The sequence below is a fragment of the Gymnoscopelus braueri genome (assembly GCF_963280865.1).
Source record: "Gymnoscopelus braueri genome assembly, chromosome: 22".
NCBI classification, from domain to species: domain Eukaryota; kingdom Metazoa; phylum Chordata; class Actinopteri; order Myctophiformes; family Myctophidae; genus Gymnoscopelus; species Gymnoscopelus braueri.
Window position 1 is genome coordinate 39701810 of NC_137624.1, and position 25593 is coordinate 39727402.

General features: G+C 40.2%; 1 protein-coding gene across 1 annotated transcript in view; it reads right to left on the reverse strand.

Moving 5' to 3' along the window:
* ntrk2b (neurotrophic tyrosine kinase, receptor, type 2b) overlaps positions 1 to 22760 on the reverse strand; it is a gene marked incomplete at both ends in the record, with an annotated part of 33255 nt that extends 10495 nt beyond the window's left edge. The window contains 15 exons of the mRNA XM_080420351.1: positions 1063 to 1303; positions 2022 to 2194; positions 3426 to 3556; positions 6431 to 6619; positions 7045 to 7144; positions 7300 to 7334; positions 8726 to 8906; positions 9964 to 10091; positions 12223 to 12355; positions 15823 to 15959; positions 16641 to 16792; positions 17126 to 17194; positions 17787 to 17858; positions 17949 to 18023; positions 22534 to 22760. Coding sequence (XP_080276477.1) covers positions 1063 to 1303; positions 2022 to 2194; positions 3426 to 3556; positions 6431 to 6619; positions 7045 to 7144; positions 7300 to 7334; positions 8726 to 8906; positions 9964 to 10091; positions 12223 to 12355; positions 15823 to 15959; positions 16641 to 16792; positions 17126 to 17194; positions 17787 to 17858; positions 17949 to 18023; positions 22534 to 22760 — 2043 coding nt within the window. The remainder of the gene's footprint in view (positions 1 to 1062; positions 1304 to 2021; positions 2195 to 3425; positions 3557 to 6430; positions 6620 to 7044; positions 7145 to 7299; positions 7335 to 8725; positions 8907 to 9963; positions 10092 to 12222; positions 12356 to 15822; positions 15960 to 16640; positions 16793 to 17125; positions 17195 to 17786; positions 17859 to 17948; positions 18024 to 22533) is intronic.
* Between the last annotated feature and the right edge of the window lie 2833 nt (positions 22761 to 25593).

The window sequence follows — 25593 nt, forward strand, 5'->3', positions numbered from 1 at the left end:
CTGTGTATTCCTCCCCCTGTCTCTCCTTCCCTCTGTCACTCGCTACAGGTCTGAAGTCACCAATTCATCAGCTGTCAATCAACCCGTTACCTGGCTGGCCCCACCTTCATCCAATCACCACCATCTGCTGTCCATAAAAGGCTGGATCTCACCACAATGTTGTCTCCCTCAAGATGTTCACCTGTTTGTAGCGCTGTCTGTGTAGCCTTGTTTTGTGGCCACATGTTCCCAGAGCAAACTTTTGTAATTTGTTCTCCTACTTTAGTGTAAATTGTATTGTATATGCTGCTGCCAGGGGACAGGAGAGACAGAGGCCTCTATACATAGACACCACGTAGGCAGAACCTTTGTTAAGCACACTAGGTAAGGGGTGGTTGCAGTGGTGGAAAAAGTACTCAAATTCTGTACTTAAGTAAAAGTACCAATACTGCAATATAAAAATACTCTGTTACAAGTAAAAATCCAAAATTAAAAATGTACTTGAGTAAAAGTACAAAAGTATTGGCATCAAAATGTACTTAAAGTACCAAAAGTAAAAGTACTAAATATTTGAAAATAGCCGATCTACAAGCTCACAACGCGTCGCATCGCTTGTAGATCTGCTATTTTCAAATAGCCTATGTATAAAATAGGGCTAAAGTGGTTAATGTATGTTTCATAATATCATAGTTTATATCTGAAAAGTAACTAGTAACTAAAGTTTTCAAGTAATTGTAGTGGAGTAAAAGTACAATATTTGCCTCTGAGATGTAGTGGAGTAGAAGTAAAAGTATTGGAAATTGGAAATACTCAAGTAAAGTACAAATACCTCAAAATTGTACTTAAGTACAGTACTTGAGTAAATGTACTTAGTTACTTTCCACCACTGTTTGCACCTGATGCTCAACAGCCTCGAACAATTCCATCTTTACATTTTTACGTTGCAAACTCTACCCTAGACCTTAAAAGGGTTTCGTAACTGAAAAATACAGGTTTCTGCCCCAACAGCTGTGGTAACGGTGTAAACGTGGCAGTGTGTTTTGAGAGGTAGAGAGAGAGAGAGAGAGAGAGAGCAGATCTTACTCTGTAGTAGTCTGTGCTGTACACGTCTCTGGACATGCCAAAGTCTCCTATCTTCACCAGCAGGTTCTCCCCCACCAGACAGTTCCTGGTCGCCAGGTCTCGGTGGACAAAGTGCTGGGAGGCCAGGTAGACCATGCCCGCGGCGATCTGCTGGGCGATGTGTAACATCTGAGACTGGGTCAGCTCCACCTGGATGCAGTGCTGGCCGTCCGCCATCAGGACCGCGTCAGGACCGTGCGACCTGGACAGTGGAGGACAGTAACAACAAGGGGGTTATCCTTCTAATAAAGGTACATTATTAACAAAGTAAGTGGTGGAATTTCTTTTTTTTACTAAGTAAAAGTATCAATACTGCAATGTAGAAATACTCTGTTACAAGTACAAGTCTGGAATTCAAAATGAACTTGAGTAATAGTACAAAAGTATTGGCATCAAAATGTACTTATAACCCATTTAGACCTGAGGCCGTTTCTAGAAACACCTTCTAAATCCTGACCTAGGTTTTCTGAAAAACTTCAAATATTTATTCAAAAACTACAAAAAATATATGTTGCTATATACTGTACATAGCAACCAAAAGGGGCTCCCGTCTTGAAAGGTGTAGTTACAAATAGGGGTTCCCGCCCTAAGTAGTCTCATTTCACAAAGCTTTCAAATGTATAAAATGTATTAAAAATCTTTTGAAAATAGCAGATCTACAAGATCACAATGTGTCGCATTGCTACGTATTGCAAACGTATACTTTTAAAATGTTTTTAAAATAGCCAATTTCCTCGAGGTCTCGATCCCCCTTCAGGGGGAGGTGTTCTGCTTATAACGGAAAGGTAAAAAAATAAACCGTCACAGAACATGTCATGAATTCTGGAACGTTTCAGGTTATTATTATGGAAGATTCTGGGTGTGTCCCTTCGTTAGTGGAAGCAGAGCCGACAGAATCGAAGGTCAGTGGAATCCTATACCTGAGGAACTTGTTGAGGTCTCCGTGCTTCATGTATTCAAACACCATGATGAGCGGGTCACTCTCCACACACACTCCATAGAAGGTGACGATGTGCTCGTGCTGCAGGTTGGTGAGAAGCTCCGCCTCTCTGTAGAAGTCTGCTCGACCAGTCTCACTCGCCTCCTTCAGAGTCTGAGCACACACACATACATGTCAATTTAAAGGTGGTGTAAATGTTTTTTAAGTGTTAAGTAGCTCTATATTCTGATAGTAATCAGACTATAGAGTGTTTGTTCAGTAACAGGAGTCTCTTCGTCTCTCCAGCTCTTTAGTGAACACAAAATACATTTTTCAGGTGGGTCGCCGATTTCATCCAATCAGAGAATGGAACCCATTTATTAGCTTCAATTTGATATTGTTCTCATTCCAATGTTGTCTGCTCATTTCTTTGTTTCATCTTTTCCAATTTCATATGTTTAGCCTGTATCCTGTATGGCTTCTCTCGTCTGATTGGATGGAATTGGTATCCCAGCCTGAATAATGTACTGAGAGCTGTTACTGAACAAACACTCTCTGACTCTATAGCAATGATTACTATCAGAATATAGAGCTCTAACTAACAACAATATTTTGGTTTTAACCAAGAAATATCACTTTCAACGTCTTTAACCACAAACCATAGTGTTCCTATTCTGGGACTAACATTTGACGAAAATAGCAGATCTACAGCGTAACGCGATATCTTTGGGCGGGGGGGGGGGGGGGGGCTAGATCCCTGGGGGACTCCAGTCCACTAAGTAGGGGATTTAAGTGGTTAATTGATTGACTGACAACAAGTATATTGATCATTATATTGATTAGCTTCCTGCAGATCGAGGCGTCATTTGAGAATAAAATAGAGGATGGCAAACAGGAACCACTTCCTCCCCAATACAAAAAGAGCCAAAACATTTTTTGCTAGAATTTTCAAGAAAATTAAAATGTTTTGACTTATGTTTGCCTATACAAGCTCAAACCAGGAATGCCAGTGATTGATAAATGTATGGTTACAGACGGAACCCCCCCCCCAAAACAAAACACGTGTCTATAATGTTTGTGTCACATACAGTATACAGTAGATGGATGGATTGAGATGCACTCAGCACCAGTCTAAGATCAGATTCATCTGTAAAAAAAGAGAACTGAATGCAAGAACTGAATGTGGGCTTAAATGTGAACTCTAGGTGGCAATTGCCATCCTCTGGGGACTCCAAATGTCACTTTACTTTACCTTACTTTATTTATTTGAGAGGGTCAGAACATATTCTCGAACACAAAACTGCATACAGTGGAGTTGAGGATTGCGGTGTAAATTAGTCCCTTATATAACAATAAAAACAAGACATTACAGAAAGAAGCTTCCTGATGTGTGTGTACTGTATACCTTCACAGCCACCAGGATCTTCTCCTGGTCGGGGGTCAGGTTGTAGCATTCAGCCAGGAAGACCTTCCCAAAGGCTCCTTCTCCCAGCTCCCTCTTCAGGACGATGTTGTGTCTCTTGATGTGCTGGACAACTGTGATACAAGGTGACACAGACAACAAATATACACTTAGATTAGTGGTTTTCAACCTTTTTCATACCAAGGACCCCTAAATTTGATATACATTTGGCCGCGGACCCCCATCTGAAAATGTTTTCTGCCAGGGACCCCGCAGAAGCAAAGATTTGAGTTAAAAATGTTCGCTTAAAAAATATATATATATTCAAAGATATGCACACATTTTCAAGATTTTTCAAAAATAGCAGATATACAAGCTCATAGCGCGCTATGAGCTTGTATATCTGCTATTTTTGAATAGCCAAGGCTAAGTGGTTAAAATGACTTTGACACTATGTTAACTAATTTCGCTGGGGACCCCCTGGTAGCCCCCCAAGGACCACTGGTTGAGAACCACTTAGATTATTTACTTACGTGTGTGTGTGTGTGTGTGTGTGTGTGTGTGTGTGTGTGTGTGTGTGTGTGTGTGTGTGAGTGTGAGTGTGAGTGTGAGTGTGTGTGTGTGGTGTTGTACGCATATTCTTATCAGCTTTGGATAATAGTGACATTGTCTATATCGGTGGTTCTCAAAGGGAGGTCCAGGGACCCCCAGGGGTCCATGAGGGGGTTCCAGGGGGTCCCCAGATAATTAATGGATAGTTAGGAACCAAATAGACCCTTATGTGGCTGTAACTTTGAGAGAGAGACCCTTACGGGTCCATTTGGTTCCATTTGTACACTCTCAAAGTTATGGTGGTCCGTAGTCTAATACAGTGGGGTCTGGGGACCCCGGAGGGCCCTATATGCATCAGCTATTTTCAAAACAGTCTTGACATTCTTTGAACATTTTTTTAATATTAATAATCCAATATGAATAATAATTTAGGGGTCCTTGGCATGAAAAGGTTTGAGAACCAGTGGTCTATATGAATGCCGCAGCCTCAGCCCCAAAGCTTCTGGATTTGGGTCTATCGCTCTGCTATTAGATTTATAGACCAATTGTTTGTTTACCAACATTGAGACTGGACGGGTGATTGTTTCATGCAATCAATTCTCAACCTGTTGTTTCAGCGCACCCCGACCCCCTCTTGTGTGTTGGCTAGTGAGGCGCGTCCTAGCGAGACCCAATCTGGGAACCCATCGCCAAATAAAAAGGAAAAACAGCGCCCTCTGCTGTTTTTTACTCTTTCACTTGGCTCTGGGACGAGCTGAACGGAGCACCCGTACGCAAGGAAACCGGGGTTTTTGGTCTGCCCTCAGCGCTTATGTTTTAATTCCCACTAACAATATTTCTACACGGAACACTAACACCACTTCTCCCAGAGAACATGGATCATTTTGGTTATAAGCCCACTTGTTTCTATGATGAAAGAGCAAGTTAAAATGTGAATATCTTTCCGTGGTTTTGTCTGCTCCAAGGACGCTATAGTTAAATGAGTTTTGGTTTGTTTTCAGTGGGAAGGGAGCGCACAGACAGTAAATCCCGCCCACTACATTTGATTGGGGTAAAGCGCGGCCTGCTTCCTGATCTGAAGGCACGCCCACTTGTAAGCTAACGCGCACACGTTCTGAACAGGGCTCACGACAGATTCAGTAGCGCAGCTCTGAATCTGTTCTTGAGAGATTAAGCGAGACCTGACAGAATGGGTTTCATTTGCAACCAGTATGACGCTTGCAACCAGTGTGACGTCGTCTGTTAAGGGGTCTATTCCAGGCTGAGGTGCTGAATATGACCCTCATCATCACTGTGCTCTTTATGGTATGTTTGGTTGGCCTTCTCTTACAGAGAGGCTGCAAAAAAAAAATCACTGGTATTTGTTTATTTTTAAAAACCCTCATTAGGAAACTTCCTCCTTTATCTGTCTGGGATGTTGTCTTGGAACAAATTGTGAGCTATACGAGATCAAATGGCTTTTATTTAAGGTCCCCCGGGGTTTACACTGAGAGAGCCAGATCTCCTTTTTCTTTTAATGCCTGAAATGCCCTTCAGTGCATTTTAAAACTTGTCTCTGTGCCATCTTTTTGCACAGTGCAGATATATGATCACACACATTATTGTGTATCTGTATGTATCTGTCTACTTTAACTTTTCAACATTTTGAAGGTACTGAGGGTAACCTCAGTGCCTCTGTAGCATAAATAAATAAAGGTTTGAAATGAAATATACACATGTGTGCGCCTGTACGCAGTGGTGGGAAAAGTACTCAAATGTTTTACTTAAAAGTATCAATACTGCAATGTAGAAATACTCTGTTTAAAGTAAAGTCCGGAATTCAAACGTTACTCAAGTAAAAGTACAAAGTATTGGTATCAAAATATACTTAAAGTACCAAAAGTAAAAGTACTAAAGTGTTTGAAAATAGCCGATCTACAAGCTCACAACGCGTTGCATAAAATAGGGCTGAAGTGGTTAATGTATGTTTTATAATTAAATAATTTATCTATTTATTTATTTATCTGCAAAGTAACTAGTAACTAAAGATTTCTAATAATTGTAGTGAAGTAAAAGTACAATATTTGCCTCTGAGATGTAGTGGAGTAGAAGTAAAAGTAATGAAAATCGGAAATCCTCCAGTAAAGAAAAAATACCTCATTGTACTTAAGTACAATACTTGAGTAAATGTACTTAGTTACTTTACACCACTGGCCTGTACATACATGTCTCTTGATATCATATGTGCGATGAATATCCAGTGTCACTCTTCAATAACGTGTACTGTACACTTACATTAGCCTACACATTGTTATTGTGCAGAAGTCAACCCAAAGTCGTAGCCGTATTACAATGCAGCAGGATGTTGTTTATGAACACTGCGTCCGTACGGCTCGTCTCGCTGACCCTCGCTATGGATTTATCAGAAAAGGAGCTTTGGTTACCGGACGTTTTTGCCGAGCGCGGCGGTAACTCACATGTGTCGGATTTCAGCATGCTGCCGGACTGGCGGAAGTACTGCGGGTTCTCGATGACGGGGATCTTTGTCATCCCGATGATCACGGCGTCCGGTCCCATCTCCGAGGAGGACGGGGTGTTGTTGCCGTTGGAGACGTGATGGAGAGGGCTGGCGGAGTCGTCGTCGTTGCTGATGACAGAGGAGGAGCCTGGATGGAGGAGGCGCGCGCACAGAGAAATAAAGGTAAACAACTGGAACCGAAACTGGTTCTTCAGAGTGATGCAGTTAGAACCATTTTTGGTTTCAGACAAATCCATTCAGACCAAGGTTCTTTAATGGTCGACCATTAGTCCCCCACTAGTCGAAACTAGTCGATCTACAAGTTCACAGCTTGCAATATTGGCTATTTTACACGCGCCGCACAAGGTGCCCTTTTTTTTTTTTTACTTGAGCACCTGCCCCTCAAAATGTCTGTGCACGCCACTGCGTCACTGTCTAAAACTGACTTTTCAGGAAATGTAAAAAAAAAAACTCTTAATAGATCCATAGTTAATATTTATTCACAAGCTCTTTCACCACTATTATGTTGATTATTTGACTATTTATATCATACCACTATATAAGAAGATTTACCTTTAAGGCCAAACTTGGAGTTTTTTCCATATTTGAGAATGATCACCATCAGAACACATCCTGTCAGGGCCACGCCAGCAATGCCCACCACCACATAAACCTACACACAAGGAACACGTTATTCCAACCAGTAGTTCCTTTCCCCTCCATCAGGCGCCCTGGCTGACCAGGGCAAGGGTACCTACCCTATGTATGCAATGTATGCATTTCTGTCAATAACAATGTCAATAAATCAATAAAAGCAGGATCACTTACTGCAATACTGTCATCCAGTGGGGGGAGGGGCGAGTCTGAGAAAACATACCAAACACAGCACATGTAATGGCAAGGGACAAATATGAATTCCTTCTATATTGCACAGAAACCCGTTATTATGATTGATTGATTGATTGAATACTTTATTAGCAGTTTGCAACAAAAAAAAAGCACAGAGAAGTACAGTTCAATACAAGGTCAGCTAAGAGGATTTTAAACCCAAGAAAGCCTATGGCTTGTTTCCATTGGGGGTACTCAATTCATCTAAACATTTAATGACAGACAAATATATAAACGTACCGGTAGTGTCTGCTTGGCAGCATGACAGAGACACAAAACAATACAGGACAAGAAAGATTAACGGTTATCACTTTTTCAACGTTTTTTTATGCCACTTTCATTTGGACAGTAACTGTCTATGACCACTGGTTCTCAACGTGAAGTAAGGGGGCCACTAGAGAGTGTACAACATTTGTACACTCTCAGTGTTAAATTAACACTGGGGATTTTACGGTGTAGATTGGGGTACCCAGAGATAAACATGGTATCAAATGGGGGTCCCCTGGACGGATGAGAATCACTGGCCTATATTATAGCCTATATTGCAGTTCTATTTAATATCTTAACATAATTCAATACAGTGTTAGAAAATACACGACAACAAGACAAAATACCTGGATGAAACATGTCAGTGTTTTAACTTACAATAGTAACTGGGTTCTTCTGAAATAAAGAAAGAAAGACAAAAAAATACAGTTTAGTCATAAAAATGCCAAGCAACATGAATTGTCCCACGAACCAGTGTTGATTTCGTCGACTAAAGCTATGACGAAAAATGTTTGTCGACTACCTTTTTTCACTGACAAAAAACTAAGCTACGATGACTAAAACTAAGACTAAATATTGACAATTTCGTCAACAATAAAAACTAGACAAAAATGTTACTGGAGATCCAGTAGAACTAAACGACGAGTCATTTTATGTTTGGTTGTGCTCAGGTGTTGCGCTCTGAGAATAGCAGATCTACAAGCTTGTAGCTTGAGCTTGTAGATCGGCTATTTTCAGCATGCAACCAAGTGTAAAATCAGCCATTACGACGCCATCAAGGCACCGCCAACATACATTTTAGTCGACTAAATCAACTGTAGATTTAGTCGACTATAATCTTATGATATTTAGTCGACTAAAACTAGACAAAAACTAAAACATTTCAGATGACTAAAATATAACTAAAACGTGATCAAAATTTGTGTCACTTTAGATTTCTTTGGCTATTCAAAAATAGCAGATCTACAAGCTCATAGCGCGGCACCGAGTGCCGCGCTATGAGCTTGTAGATCTGCTATTTTTGAAAAATCTTGAATTTTTTTTTAAAATTTTTTTTAGGATTTAGAAAACATTTTAAAGACAGACAGGAGAAACAGACCTGTGCTTCCGATGTCAGGAACGTTAATGAAGTGAGCAGAGACCTTCTTCTTGTCCTGGCCGTACTCGTTCTTGGCGACCAGCGTGTATTCTCCGTTGTGGATGTGTGTGGGGTTGGCCAGCTGCAGGCAGCCATGGTACTCGCTCTCCGTGGACTCGTGGATCCGGGTGTGGATGTAGTCCTGCATGTGAGGAAGGCATTGTGGTACAATCATTGTGGTGGAAAAAGTACTCAAATGTGTTACTTAAGAGAGAAAGTATCAGTACTACTATGTAGAAGTACTCTGTTACAAGTAAAAGTCCGGAATTCAAAATATACTTGAGTAAAAGTACAAAAGTATTAGTATTAAAATGAACTTAAAGCACCAAAAGTAAAAGTACTAAAATGTTTGAAAATAGCAGCTCTACAAGCTCACAACGCGTCGCGATGCGACGCGTTGTGAGCTTTCAAATAATTGTAGTAGAGTAAAAGTAATATATTTGAGATGTAGTGGAGTAGAAGTAAAAGTACTGAAAATTGGACATGTTCCAGTAAAGTAAAAATACCTCAAAATTGTACTTAAGTACAGTACTTGAGTACATGTACTTAGTTACTCTACACCACTGGTCCTAAGCTTGTTGGAATGTGTCAAGTGACTTGAAAAGACGTAAAGTCTCAAGTCGTTGAAGTCCAAGTATTTTTTTTATTTGATCAAGTCTAAAAGTCATCAAATTTGTGACTCGAGTCTCAAGTCTCAAGTCAACACCTCTGAGTCAGTTAGTTCAGTGGTTCTCAACCTGTGGGCTGGGACCCCGCATGATTTTTGGGGGTCCCCAGATGACAGTGACAGGTCTTTCAAGACCTTTTTAATAGGCTACTTAAAAAAAAGACAGAAACAAAGAAAGTAAAGAAAAAATACCATTACTGCACCAAAAGTAATCAACAAACTATACTATAAATACTGGTCAAACATTGGCCAAATTGTCAAATAAATAAGAAACAGGGAAAATTTCAGGAACATTTTCAGGAAAAAAAGCTGATCTACAAGCTCACAACGCCTCGTGTGATCAGCTATTTTCACAATATTTATCTGTGGAACAGAGTCTAAATAAATATGCCTCAACTCCTACAATACAAGTCCAAGTGCTTGTCAGGGTGGGGGGGTCCCCAGTTCAAATATGACTATTTTGGGGGGGTCGCGGCCTAAAAAGTTTGAGAACCACTGAGTTAGTTAACAGATACAGAACATTCCAGGCCACCTGCTCGTGGAGCGGCCGGTCGTCGTGGAACCACTGCAGCTCAGGCTTGGGGTTCCCGATGACGGTGAAGGGGATGCACCAGTGGTGGTGTCTCTCTGGCTGCAGCAGCTGCTGGATGCTGGGGGCGACTGATGCATGCGCGCGCACACGCAGGCACACACGCAGACACACACGCAGGCACACGCACGCGCACACGCGCGCACACACGCGCGCACACACGCACACACGCACACACGCGCACACACGCACACACGCACACACGCACACACGCACACACACACACACACAGCAGGAGAGGAGAGGAGAGGAAGAGTGATAATAACGGGATACCGGGAAACAGACACCAGGAAGAGAGACGGGGGGGGAGAAAGAGGGGGGAGGGGGGGAGAGAGAGAGAGAGATAGAGAGATTGAGAGAGAGAGAAAGTAATATATGGCCAGATTGGCAGAGTAGATGCATTTAGGCTGTGTGACCACCAAAGCTTTTTTTTTTACCCAACTGAAAACGAGTGATGGGTCGTTCATGATCGATTCGTTCAAAAGAACTAGTTCATTGCCGTGACGTTCACGCCATTGTTCGGACCAAATGGACCCATAAGGTCCATTTGTACACTCTCAGAGTTACAGACCTATGATGAGGGTCCAACTGGACCCCTGGTGGTCCCGACTAAAACGCTCATCCAAACGCCCAAAGTTGAACATTTTCTATCTCGCATTGACCAGATAAAAAGCGACAAACGTGCGCGGCTCAGCGCAGAACAGATACTCAGCGCCGCTGCCGTTTCTATCAAAGAGTATAAATACTCACACATTGAAAACTATTCAAAACAGACCCAAAAACCCCCCAAAAACTGCTGCTTTGGTGTACACACACAGTCCCTTAGTATAGGGAGGAGGAAAAGGAGGACCATGATAGGAGAAGAAGTGATCACGGACAGTCTGAGCGTTGTTGTTGACATGGGGGAAACGGGGTAGAGGAGCACGAGGAGGAGAGATGATGGCCACACTAAACGAGCGGAAGGAGGAAGAGCCTAGCGAGGCGCCAGGAGGAGCTTCACGAGAGGAAGAGATACGATGACAGGACACAGTGTTCAGTGATTCAATAAGATTTGCCGAGCAACAGGAACACATGTAACAAATGTTTTGCCTAGACTGAGCAAAGCAGAGTTGATTTCATTGACTAAAACTATGTCAAAAAAGAATTGTCGACTACCTTTTTCACTGACGAAAACTAAATGAAAACTACATAAAAACTAAGCTATGATGACTAAAACTATGACTAAATATATTGACAATTTTGTCAACAAATACAAACTAGACTAAAATGTTAGTGAGAGTGGAGAAGAGATCCAGTAGAACTAAAAGACAAGTCATTTTATGTTTGGTTGCGCTCGGGTGTTGCGCTCTGAAAATAGCAGATCTACAAGCTCACAGCGACGCGTTGTGGGCTTGGAGATCTGCTATTTTCAGCATGCAACCAAGTGTAAAATCAGCCATTATGACGCCATCAAGGCACCGCCAACATACATTTTAGTCAACTAAATCAACTGTAGATTTAGTCGACTAAAACTAGACAAGTTTTAGTCAAAAACAAAAACACTGGAGCAAAGCGAGGAGCATCTATAATGAGCCACATTCCCAATTTTGGGCATGTCGCTATTATACGTGAAAGAATTTCCCCAAAATGTCACACAAATCCAAATGTTTTCGAAAAACAGCCTAACCACAAAGGTCACAACACGTCATGTTGTTTAGCTTATGGATCTACTGTTTTTGAATAGCTAAAGTATAAATCGGGCTTATATGGATTAACCCATTAAGACCTGTGTCATTTAAGATTTCAGTTATTAATTATTTTATACTTTGGCTGTTCAAAAATAGGAGATTTATACAAGCTCACTGTAGATCTGCTATTTTTGAAAAATCATGAAAATGTTTGCAAATCTTTGAATATACATTTTTAAAGCAAACATTTGTAATTCAAATCTTTGCTCCTGGGGGGTCCCTGGAACAAAAATATTTTGATATGGGGGTCCGCGGCTAAATACCGATAATTTTGGGGGTCCTTGACATGAAAAATTTTGAGAACCACTGGTTTAGCTTATGGATCTACTGTTTCTGAATACCTATAAGTATAAATCGGGGCTTATGTGGATTGAGAACAATGTCAGCCCAGAATACAATTAGGCCAGAGGTAATATTCAATATGATGTTTCTGTTACATAACAACTCAATAACAACAAAAAGCACGCGTCCTTACAGAGGATATTGAGTGTCAGCGTGGCCTCGCTCTGCCCCACCACGTTCTCAGCCGTGCAGTAGATGACTCGGCCGTTATCGTCCGGAGACAGGCCTGTCAGGATGAGGGTGCTCTTCTGGTCCAGGGGGTCCATCTGGAAACATTAGATTTCCATTATTATATGTATCGTAGACAGTGGTGGAAAGTAACTAAGTAGATGTACTCAAGTACTGTACTTGAGTACAATTTTGAGGTACTGTTACTTTCCTGGAGTATTTCCAATTAATTGTCTATACTTTTACTTCTACTCCACTACATCTCAGAGGCAAATATTGTACTTTTACTCCACTACAATTATTTGAAAACTTTAGTTAATAGTTACTTTGTAGATTTAGATTATTATTACAAAACATACATTAACCACTTCAGCCCTATATACATTTCGGCCATTTGAAAATAGCCGATCTACAAGCTCACAATGCGTCGCGATGCGACGCATTGTGAGCTTGTAGATCTGCTATTTTCAAAAGTTGTTATACTTGTGAAATGGGACATTCTGCATAATGAGCACTTTCTACTTTTGGTACTTTAAGAACACTTTTGTACCTTTACTCAAGTACATTTTGAATTCCGGACTTTTACTTGTAACAGAGTAGTTCAACATTGCAGTATTGATACTTTTACTTAAGTAAGAAATGTGAGTACTTTTTCCACCACTGATCATAGACAGTCCAAGTGCGTTTATAAGCGTCAGAGTCGACCTAACAAAGATACTGAACCAAATTCCATTATTGATCACAGAACTGTTTTAAATATGACATAATTGAAGAAGAAAACTTCAGTGAAAGTCACCTGATTATCCTATATTAAAATTGCCTTAAGGGAGGACCTCTGGCGTCATGCTCATGTCACCATGACTCATCTTAAATGGCCATGACCATATAAGGGGCAAGGACTGACAGATACAGAGATATCCATATATGGGCATAAAAGGGACAAGGACTGACAGATACAGAGATTTCCATATATGGGCATAAAAGGGACAAGGACTGACAGATACAGAGATTTCCATATATGGGCATAAAAGGGACAAGGACTGACAGATACAGAGATTTCCAGATATGGGCATAAAAGGGACAAGGACTGACCGATACAGAGATGCCCATATATGGGCATAAAAGGGACAAGGACTGAAAGATACAGAGATTTCCATATATGGGCATAAAAGGGACAAGGACTGACAGATACAGAGATTTCCATATATGGGCATAAAAGGGACAAGGACTGAAAGATAGAGATTTCCATATATGGGCATAAAAGGGACAAGGACTGACAGATACAGAGATTTCCATATATGGGCATAAAAGGGACAAGGACTGACAGATACAGAGATTTCCAGATATGGGCATAAAAGGGACAAGGACTGACCGATACAGAGATGCCCATATATGGGCATAAAAGGGACAGGGACTGACCGATACAGAGATGCCCATATATGGAGATCTCTGTATCTGACAGTCCTTGTCCCTTTTATTTTGAACCTCTAGTATTATAACAAAGGTTTAATTTGTTTTTGCTACTTGGCAAAACTCAAATAAATAGCTCTATATTCCCATAGCAATCATTGCTATAGAGTGTTTGTTCAATAACAGGAGTCTCCCTGTCTCTCCAGCTCTTTACTAGAACAGAAAATACATTTCCAGTTCAGGATATCAATGTTATCCAATCAGGAGAGACAACTCCTACAGGATACAGTGAAATTAAGGAGTGAAGAAACAAAGGAAATGACCAGAAAAACATGGAACTGGAGCATTGTCAAATTGAAGCTGATAAATGAAGAATTCTCTCTCCTGTTTTGGTAAAATTGGTATCCACGACCTGACAATGAATTGTCGGTTTACTAGAGAGACGAGGAGACTGTAACGGCCCCACAGTTAAAGGTAGGGTAAGTGATTTTCTTTGGTTAAAATAAGTGTTAAATAGCTCTATATTCTGATAGTACTCATTGCTATAGAGTGTTTGTTCAGTAAAAGGAGTCTCCTTGTCTCTCCAGCTCTTTATTAAACAGAAAATGCGGACAACGTGCGCATGCGAAATTGTTGTCCTTTTTTTTGCCTTCATAAAATATCAATAGCTGCATATAGCAAAAGATAGCACGCATTTCTCACCTTCTTTCCTCAAAACTGCAGCACTGATGGTGGTTTATTTGGTACTGACTGGTTTTACTTGCATTAACTGTTCAACAATATGATTTGAATTTTTTGTTTGCCAACACTTATTGACGCTCCAAACTGCCGCTCTAGGCCGTCGCCTAGGTCGCCTGTATGGACGCGCCGGCCGTGGCTATGTGTTTTTCTGATAAATGTATGGATTTTATGGACAAATGTATCATGGTGCCATTTGATGTGTTTATGGATTCTTGTATTATGATCATTGATATATGTATTTTATGCCTTTTCTGTCACCAGTTTCTACGTTGAGACTCGAATAAAGTATCTTTCAAAACTCATCAGTCAGACTTCAACCTTAACTCTTTCAATGCCATGCTTATTTATGGAATTTTGGTTCTGAGTGCCACAGCAAAATTCATTGTAAAAAAAAAGTGCTTAGGAGCCGAGATACAGCCTTTTTCAGTAAAAAGTTAAACAAGAAGTGAATGGAGCAGCAAATCTTCAAATCATCATATCTTGGGTTCTGAAAATGTAAATCGGCTATTTTTGCCAAAGAGGTATCGGTGTAGAGGGGGAAGAAAAATTGTTTCATCTGCAACACAATTTTATACAATACAGTGGGGGTCCCTGCTTCGTCCCTGCGCTACCCTTTACTGAACAAACACTCAATAGTAGCCCTGAAACATGACTGTCATACCATGACAGTCATGGTGCCGAGAGTTCCTGTTTTAGAGTGGAGTTCGATGTTTTTACATTGCCAACTCTCACATGTACAAACGTTCAGATTTCAAATATAAAGTGCTTACCCCCGAGTCACGGATGTAACAAGTTGATCGGTTCCACGATAAGTACCCGTATCTCCCATATTGTTCAATAAAAAGCCTTTTAATCTGATCATCAGAGTGCAATACACCTCCCAATTAGTGTTGCATGGTTGAAAGCATCGGAGAAAATGTGGAGAAAATGGCCGGCGATCGGATTAAAATGCTTGTTATTGAACAATACGGGAGATGTGGGTACTTATCGCGGAACCGATCAACTTGTAACATCCATGGCTCGGGGGCAAGCACTTTATATTTGAAATCTGAACGTTTATGTACATGTGAGAGTTGGCAATGTAAATAAATCGAACACCACTCTAAACTTAGCCTGAAAGAGCGAGCCCTATCGATGGTCTTGAAGGGCGGATCCAAACCCAGGCGGTTGGATTCCAGCGCCGCTTCCTATTGCTTCACCAATCTATGTCAACTCTTGGCTCCATGACGCTTGTATACAAGCGTAATGTGAACCATGGCTAACTCAATAGCAATGATTAGCATCGAAATATAGAGCTTTAAACGATGACACCAAAACTTTTCTTTTACAAAATAAATATCAATCACTTGCAGCCCTTTCAACACCAGCCTCCCAAACAGGGTGCAGCGCAGACATGGGACAGGAAGCCGTTTACCTCATAGACGGTGGAGAGCGTTTCAAAGCTCCACAGGATCTGTGGCGGAGGTGATCCTGAGGCGTTGCACTCCGCCTGGACGTTACTGCCCCCCATCCGGGTGATAATGTTGGGGGTCACCTCCACCCGGGGAACCTCTGAAAAACACACAAATAACAACAGTGGTGGAAAGTAACTATTTCCAACTACTGGAAAGTACTGTACTTAGGTACAATTTTCTTTTGTTACTTTTTACGTAAGCGTATTTCCAATTTGCAATACTTTTACTTCTACTCCACTACATCTCAGATGCAAATATTGTAGTTTTACTCCACTAGAATTATTTGAAAACTTTAGTTACTAGTTACTTTGCAGATATAAATTATTACATTATAAAACATACATTAATCATTTTAGCCCTATTTTATACATAGGCTATATGTATAAACGCGTCTCTTGTAGATCTGCTATTTTCAAACATTAGTACTTTTACTTTTGGTACTTTAAGTATATTTTGATGCCATACTTTTGTACTTTTACTCAAGTAACATTTTGAACACAGGCCTTTTACTTAACATAACAGAGTATTTTTATAGTATGTCTGTGTGTGCGTGCGTGCGTGCGTGCGTGCGTGCGTGCGTGCGTGCGTGCGTGCGTGCCTGCCTGCGTGCGTGCGTGTGTGGATTTTCAAATTTAAAACAAATTTCCAAAAGAAGTGAAAATAGACACTTATAATATGTTTTCACCGTCTCCAGTAGAGAACAGGGCTTACTGTATAGTAAGTGTTTAACTGATTGTCACATATAAGCATGTTTAGGGTTAAGATAGATGAACCTTACCACAGTCTGGTGGAGTCAGGTCAAAGAAGGTCCTTTTTGCTCCGGTATCGTCTGTGCATTTCAGCTCCTGACTCTCACTCTCATCCTGGGGTCTCAGTTTGATCCACAAGTTTTCACACACACAGTCCAGAGGATTACCGGACAGGAGCAGCCTATGGAACACACACACGCACACATTATAATATATATAATATTATATATAATATTATCACAACGCCTCGCAACGCGACGCGTTGTGATATTATATTATAAATATTATATATTTTCACAATATTTGCCTCTTTCTTATATTGTTTGACATTTTGGCCAATGTTTGACCAGTTTTTACATAGTTTGTTGATTACTTTTGATGTAGTAATGGTATTAAAAATGTCTTAAAAGTCCTTAAATTTGGGAGACCCCCCCCCCCCAAATCATGACCCGACCCACAGGTTGAGAACCACTGGTCTACGCAGTGACAGCTTCTTATAAAACATGACACTTACGAGTAAGTTGTGTCCAGGTTTTGAAATGTTCTCCAGGACAATGTCGACAGGTTATTTTCTCTGAGATTTCTGAAAGTTGAAACAAACACATTTATCTCCATGAACATCATTGTTAACGTGAACAATACTCCTCAATCTAAATACAAAAAAAATATATTGTAATAATATTATAATCTTTATAATACTGAAAGGATTACTAAGGCTGTCACGATCGTTACATTCTTGTCGACGATTAATTGTCATACAAATAATTGCGATTGTGCTTTTGGCATTGAACATTGGAACATATCAATACAAATGTAATTTCTGATTGCCTTTTAGGCTTTGTAAATTTTACACATGGTTGCATGCTGAAAATAGTAGATCTGCTATTTTCAGAGCGCAACACCCGAGCGCAACCAAACATAAAACAACTCGTCTTTTAGTTCTACTGGATCTCTTCTCCACTAGATCCCTCCCTAACATTTTAGTCTAGTTTGTATTTGTTAGTTTTAGTCATCATAGCTTATTATTATTTAGTTTTTATTTAGTTTTCATCAGTGAAAAAAAGTAGTCGACGAACAGTTTCAGTCAACGAAATCAACACTGGACCGCTAACTAAAATCTAAATACATTTTTCAAAAGATAAATGTGTACAGATGAATGGAACATTTGGCCTTACACATATTGAAGTCTTGTGTTGTTGAAAAAGGCATCTGAGGATATTGACGTTAATCTTGTCTTTGTCACCGTGCTGTTGGATGTGGAGACAGCTTATCAGATCATTTTCATGTTGGCATAATTCCACTATTCCATGAATAACAAGGAAATAAATTATACTTACAGGTTTCTGAGATTAATGTAGTACTTCAAGCTGGTGTCCTTTATGTCGACTAGTCTGTTCTGATTGGCAATGTATCTGTAAAGAAATATAGTAATAATATTAATAATACTCATCATCATCATAATTCATAGTTCTTATAGAAATCATGCTACATACATACAGTCTTAACTTTTTAACAAACAGTTTTGCAACATGGCTGATGTTCTCAACAGATCAATGTGGTTTATTATGAAATGTCATTGTACTCTGAATTAATACTGTACCTCACAATCCTAATCAAATGAAAAACAAACAATAACTGATTAACCTGTGTATACAGTATTTCAATGGAACACAAAATGAAGTAAAATCACACATTTGAAACTATTTGAAATCAAGCATTGTTGTGGAATCTCATTTGCATGTTTTGTGTAGGAAGCATAATTTTTCTTTGAATTCTTTGAATAATATAGACCGGGAACGCATCGTCATTTTAAGATGTATTTGGCTATAAAAATAATAGCAGATCTGCTATTTTTTTTTTTAAACTCGTGAAAATATGTTTAAATCTTTGAATATATATTTTTTAAAGCAAACATTTGTAAAATATTTTGTTCCAGGGACCTCCAGAAGCAAAGATTTGAGTTACAAATGTTCGCTTGATTTGCGCACATTTTCACGTTCTTTCAAAAATAGCAGATCTACAAGCTCATAGCTTGTAGATCTGCTATTTTTGATTAGCCAAAGAAATCTTAAAATGACACACATGCGTTCCCGGATTAAATGGGTTAAATATATATATATACATATATATCTTTTGTCTTTTTTCCCTGCAAATGAATGAGAAACATAAAGAAGACAGAGGATTGAATGAGCATGCAATTCAATTCAGCCACTGTCTGCATTCTCATGTTTCTTTCTTCATAGACTTTAGGTCTCCAAGACATCTGGATGTCAAGCTAATGCAGAGTAACACAACATGATCTAGAAGAGTAGTTACCACTTAAGACCTATTTTATACTTCATCGTATGATGGTGTTGGGTGAAAATAGCCAATCTATGAGCTCACAACGCATTGTGAGCTTGTAGATCTACTATTTTTGCTTTCTCTCTCTCTCTCTCTCTCTCTCTCTCTCTCTCTCTCTCTCTCTCTCTCTCTCTCTCTCTCTCTCTCTCTCTCTCTCTCTCTCTCCCTCTCTCAATATGGATTCAATATGGACCAGGTATAACTTCTATTTCATCTCCAAATTGTACAGCAAAACCATATAATGATACAGTATAAGATATGATGTTTACATTACGTTACATCAGAGTCTGAGACTAGTTGTCACAGGACCAATAACTAAGACATAATAAATAACTAAGACATCTACAGTATGACACAAATTCTGACCCCAAGATCACCTACACTCTAATTTTTTTGTTTGATAGCCAAAAAAGTAATAACTAGAAAATGTGCTCCTCAGTGCACAGGTCTCCGCCAGGGCAGGTAGGTTATTGTGGGCCAGCATTGTTTCACGGCAATCGGACGCTACTAAGCCAATCTTAGCCAAATAGGATTGAATATGAAGAATCGGACAGATCAGTGTTGATCACATGACTATAGAGATAATGTGTACCGATTGGCGTGATGTTTGGACAAAATCTGTAGGAGTAATGTGTTTTGCAAAAATCTGCCTCCTAGTGGCGCTATAACAGGCCGGTGTGAAACATTTGTAGCAGAGGTTCTTCCTTGGCCTCCAGGGAGTGTGCGTGCAAAGCCATCGGTTCAACGGTGCCGGATATTAACTGCTCACGGAAGGACGGACGGACGGACGTACGGACACACACTGACACGTGGACAGACAGGGGCGAAAACGAAAACATAGTCTCGGCCTGGCGGAGACAATAATTATGTATTTAGTCAAATGTTTTAAGTTGTGTTGTGTGATATATGAAGGGTTAACTATTGAGTGACACTAAACTTGGTGGGTTCATGCAAGGACATGCCCCCCCCCCTTTTCTAACTGGTGCATCTTTCCACATTGGGGATTTATTTTTCTTGTAGTATTGTGTATATACTGTAGGCCTACAGTACAATGGTGTGTGTGTGTCCGTGCATGTGCGTGTGCGGAAATGACACAACACAAGCTTTTTCTGGATGCTGGACACTGGATGCTTCCAATGGATATACTGTATCACTGGTACAGACAGCACAATGTAACTAAATTATAGCGTCATGGCCTTCTCTAATGGCAGGCTGCATACTTTGTGACAAAGATATTAATATCTATGAAGGTGCTGTGTGGTGTTGTTTGTGGCATGTGTTCTAAACATCATGTATACCTTCTACCTACACATGCGCTGTTACTGTCGGGTAGAACATTTACTTAAGTGCTGTACTTAAGTGAAATTTTGAGATGTTTGTACTTTACTTGAGTATTTCCAATTTCCAATACTTTTACTTCTACTCCACTACATCTCAGAGGCAAATATTGTACTTTTACTCCACAACAATTATTTGAAAATGTTAGTTAGTTACTTTGTAGATATAACTTATTACATTATAAAACATACTGTACATTAACCACTTTAGCCCTATTTTACACATAGACTAATTGAAAATAGCCGATCTACAAGCACACAACGCGTCGCATCTGAGCTTGTAGATCTGCTATTTTCAAACATTTCAGTACTTTAGCTTTTCGTACTTTTAAGTATATTTTGATGCCAATACTTTTGTACTTTTACTCAAGTAACATTTTGAACACAGGCCTTTTACTTGTAACAGAGTATGTTCATATTGTGGTATTGCTACTTTTACTTAAGCAAAATATCTGAGAACTTCTTCCACCACTGTTGACCTGAGATCTTTTTCTTTGTTTTCTTCTTCTTACCTCTCCTGCTCTACCCTACGTCTATCTTCACTGTTCTCACAAAACTACAAAATGTACAAACTACAAAATGTCACCCACTTCTTTACACATGTAAACCTGTGATGTGACAATAAAGACGATTCTAACAGTACAATCCTCAGTGTTTAATTTGTAACTCTGAGACTCTACAAATATTACAAAATGGACCCTATAGGGCAGAGTTTCTCAAACTTTTTCATGTCAAGGACCCCCAAATTGACACTTATTAGCCCGCGGACCCCCATTTGAAAAGATATGCCTCAGGGACCCCCATAAGAGAAGATGTGTACGGCTCTAGCAGTGATTCTCAACCGTTTTAATTTCAAGGACCCCCAGTTTGACATGCATTAGGCCACGGACCCCCATTTAATGGCATTTCTATCTCTGGGACCCCAATTTATATTGTAAAATCAATGTTAATTTAACTCTGAGAGTGTACAAATGGAACCAAATGGACCTGTTAGGGTCCATTTGGTTCCATTTGTACACTCTCAGAGTTACAGACCCATAAGGGTCCATTTGGTTCCTATAACTATCCATCATTTAGCTGGGGACTCCCTCAAGGACCCCTGGGGGTCCCCGGACCCCACTTTCAGAACCAATGCTATAGGGGTCCATTCTGTTTTCACTATAGAAAACCCATCTCAAAAGACAAGACTATACTGTACATAATATTTACATTATGAGCATGATGTGTGACAACTGTCTCCTACTATGTTCTTTCCTTCCAATATACCCATGTGCTGCATATTATACTCCAATATGCCTACATAGTAGCTCATATAATGCTACAAATACACAGACAACGCTGCTTTAATTAATGTGTGACGCTGCTGCTATATGTTTGACGTGCACACTCTCATATTTCTGAGTTCCAGCATGTTATATGGCATCTATTCTGTTGCTTAATAATATCCCAGACAGTATATAGGCTACACCATGCACGCCGGAATCACAATCACATACATGCAGAAATCATTTTTACATCATCATCACTGCACTGGACATGCATGATTTGTTAAAGGAGTAGCCTATTGGTTCACCCATCCAGACAGACAGTCTAACGTGCACCAATACTTTAAGATTACATACACAACACACGCACGCACGCACGCAGGCACGCACACACACACGCACACGCACACACACACACACACACACACACACACACACACACACACACACACACACACACACACACACACACCAGACAATCGAACACACCTACAGCATGCATTATCTGGCCAACAATCCCACGTTGTGTGTTTTGACATCATAGCTATCTTATCTTTATGTGTTGAGACAGCTCTAAAGGTGGCTTTGAATTAAATCATCATGTTGTTGATGTTGTTGTTGTTATCATTAATTATCATGATTAACCACTTAAACCCCCATATGGGTAAACGGGAGTTCCTCAGGGCTCAATACTAGTGTATTTTCTGTTTTCTGTTATTGTGGCGAAAGCATTCGCTGAAAATAGCAGATCGACAAGCTCACAACGCCACGCGTTGTGAGCTTGTCGATCTGCTATTTTCAGCCAAAGCTTTCCCCCATGATACCAATGCTGGGGGGGGGGGGGGTTAAGCGGTTAATATTATCATTATTATTACACATTGTTGACACTGTACAATAATTATGCAATAATAGGGCTATATAGTAAGTTCACAAGCTTTATTATATCTGCACTATACATGCACATAATTGGCACTTACATCTCGGTGATGTTTTCCATGTCATCCAACGTGAGCACGGGGAACTCCTCGATCCCGGGCAGCGGATCGATGCACGCGATCCTGGAGATGCTGCAAGCGCAGGACGCGGGGCACGCGTCGCTCAGCCTCCTGCACAGCAGCCCCAGCATCAGCACCACGACCAGACCCAGGCGAGCCAGCAGCGTCGTTCCATGGTGATGGAGATGATCCCCCGCGCTGGAGTCCATCGCAGCAGCAGCAGCAGCAGCAGCCAGGTTCTTCCAAGGCTATATATTCCAAAACCAACCACGATCCCGATCCCCCCCCCCCCAACCACACACACAGAAGCAGCAAGAATTTTCCAGTCAAATTGAATTATTGTACAAGATTCCCTCACTCGTCGTATATAGCCTGATCAGGCTTCTATCTCGCCAAGTTATATCATTTGGACTCTCCTCCACCACCAGAAAAAAAAAAAAAAAATCCTCGGTCACGAATGCGCAGAGCCCCACACGGTTTTTTTAATATCAAGATGCCATGGAATGGCCTTCCTCCCAGTCTCCGCAGAATTGGTACCAACCACACTATAACAGCACTATAGGCTATACTGCATATCGATGCCCGTTGATGATGGAAGAAGCAAAGCAGGCAGCAGGGGCGTCAAGTGGTCCCTATAGCTCGATCCTCCTCTCCTGGCCCAGAGAGTCTGTCTCCTCTCTCTCTCTCTCCTCTGTACGATTCTCCTCTGTAATCCTGTGTAAAAAAAAATATAACACACAAATAAAGGGGAGCTGTTCACCAGATATAGTGCTGATCAATACAATACGGCTATGCTGGGCCCCTATGTGGCCGGTCCGTGCGTGTGTGCGGTGTGTACTGTGTAGTGATGATGGGGGGAGAGAGAGAAAAATAAGACACGCACGCACGCACACACACACACGCACACACGCAGGCACACGCGCAAGCACACACACACACACACACACACACACACACACACACACACACACACACACACACACACACACACACACACACACACACACACACACACACTTGCTCAGTGGAGTAAAAGCTTCAAGGTTCATACTTCGTCAACGCCGCGGTGTCGCTCCTCGCTCCAGGCCCCTAGATTAGAAGAACTAGCAGATCTACAAGCTCACAGCGCCGTCGGCGCTCCGTATATGGGTCCGCCGTTTCACGCTTGTAGGTCTGCGATTTTTTTTTTCTCGTCGTCGCGCGACACCGTCGTGCGAGGGAAGCATAAATCAGGCTTAAGAATGCGTGGTTGGTGGTGATGTTTGGGGTTGCCATGTCTGCGTATTATAAGCGACTTAGATGTGGGCTTGTTTTTCTGTAAAAGTTGCTGGTAAATATTATTGGCAGTTGCGGGTTGCGTTTTTTTTTTTGGCTTGTTTCTAAAATGTAGTTGCTTATTTGGGCTTGTTTTTCCCTATAATGTTGTTTAAACCAGCTGGTTCTTAATCATTTTCATGTCAAGGACCCCAAAAGTGTAGCCTATGTATTTATCTGCGGACTGAAAATATTTTGTGCCAGAGGGATCCATGTAGCCTACCTATATGTATATTATATTATATTATAATATATATATAATATATATATAATAAATAATATACATATATATGGAAAATTATATTCCAAAATGTTCACATTTTCTTCAAGAATTTATTTTGAATATAATATTCCATATATATATTATATTAATATAATATTCCAAAATGTTCATATTTTCTTCAAGATTATTTTGGGAAAATAGCAGATCTACAAGCTCACAATGCGTCGCATCGCGACACGTTGTGAGCTTGTAGATCGGCTATTTTCAAATAGCCAATGTACAATTTTAAAGTTTTACAGGTTTTACAGGTTTAAAGTGCTCATATCGCTTCTTTTGGGCTTGTTTTCAAAGACATAGTGGCTTATTTCTCTCATAAGACCTGGCAACACTGGAGGCAGGGACCAGGGTACCTGCATTCGTCTATCGATTCTCGCTGAGGATGACTGATCAACACATATAATCTACACATCATCATCACACATTATTATTATTATTGCTGGAATTTGGTTTATAATGAGAGCCGAGAGGCGTCACTAAACATGTTAGTAATGTCATTATTTTAAAGTAAATCCACCAATTAAACCGTATATGTTTTAATGTTTTCTTTCTCTCTTTTTTTTCCTCCTGTAATTGTTCAACAAATAGCCTAAGCCAGCAAACTTCAGTGCATTGTTTGTCGTTCTTCGTATAGGCATTGATATATATATATATATATATATATATCAATGCCTATATATATATTTTAATAATTATTTTAATTATTATTATTATTATTATTATTATTATTATTATTATTATTATTATTATTATTATTATTATTTTCATTTCTTTTTCATTATAGGCAGGCTACTTTATTCCCAGTCCAAACTAAAGGCATCCATTGAGAGTCGAGAGCTCGAGACTATGATAGCAATGCTTTTTCAACATCGCCGCTGTTCTACGGATGGCCATTAGGTCTATAGTATGACGTACGCTTGACGCACAAGACGGTTGCATCTATGAAAAATAATTACCTGTAGGGCTACTATTTCTGCAAGCTTAATATGGACCCTACTCGCATTTTTTACTTGAGTAAAAGTATCAACACCCTATTGTAGAAATAGTGTGTTACACATTAAGTAGGCTACAAGTTCGGTATTGAAATTTTACTTGAGTAAAAGCACACAAGTATTGTGTGTGTGTGTGTGTGTGTGTGTGTGTGTGTGTGTGTGTGTGTGTGTGTGTGTGTGTGTGTGTGTGTGTGTGTGTGTAAAAACTAACACTGGAATTGTAAGTAAATAACATAAAAATAAATAAAATACAAATAATACTCCCATTAACTTTAGGCTATAGCAATAGCTATAAAGTCTGATAATCATAATAATATAGGTGTAGTACAATTAACTAATTACATTACATTCAATTATGCATACAGAGTTACAGACACAAGTTCCATTGGAACACAGTTCTGTATTGGCTACTGTAACTAGAGGGATTCAATAGAGCCATCTGGTGGATTTAACAGT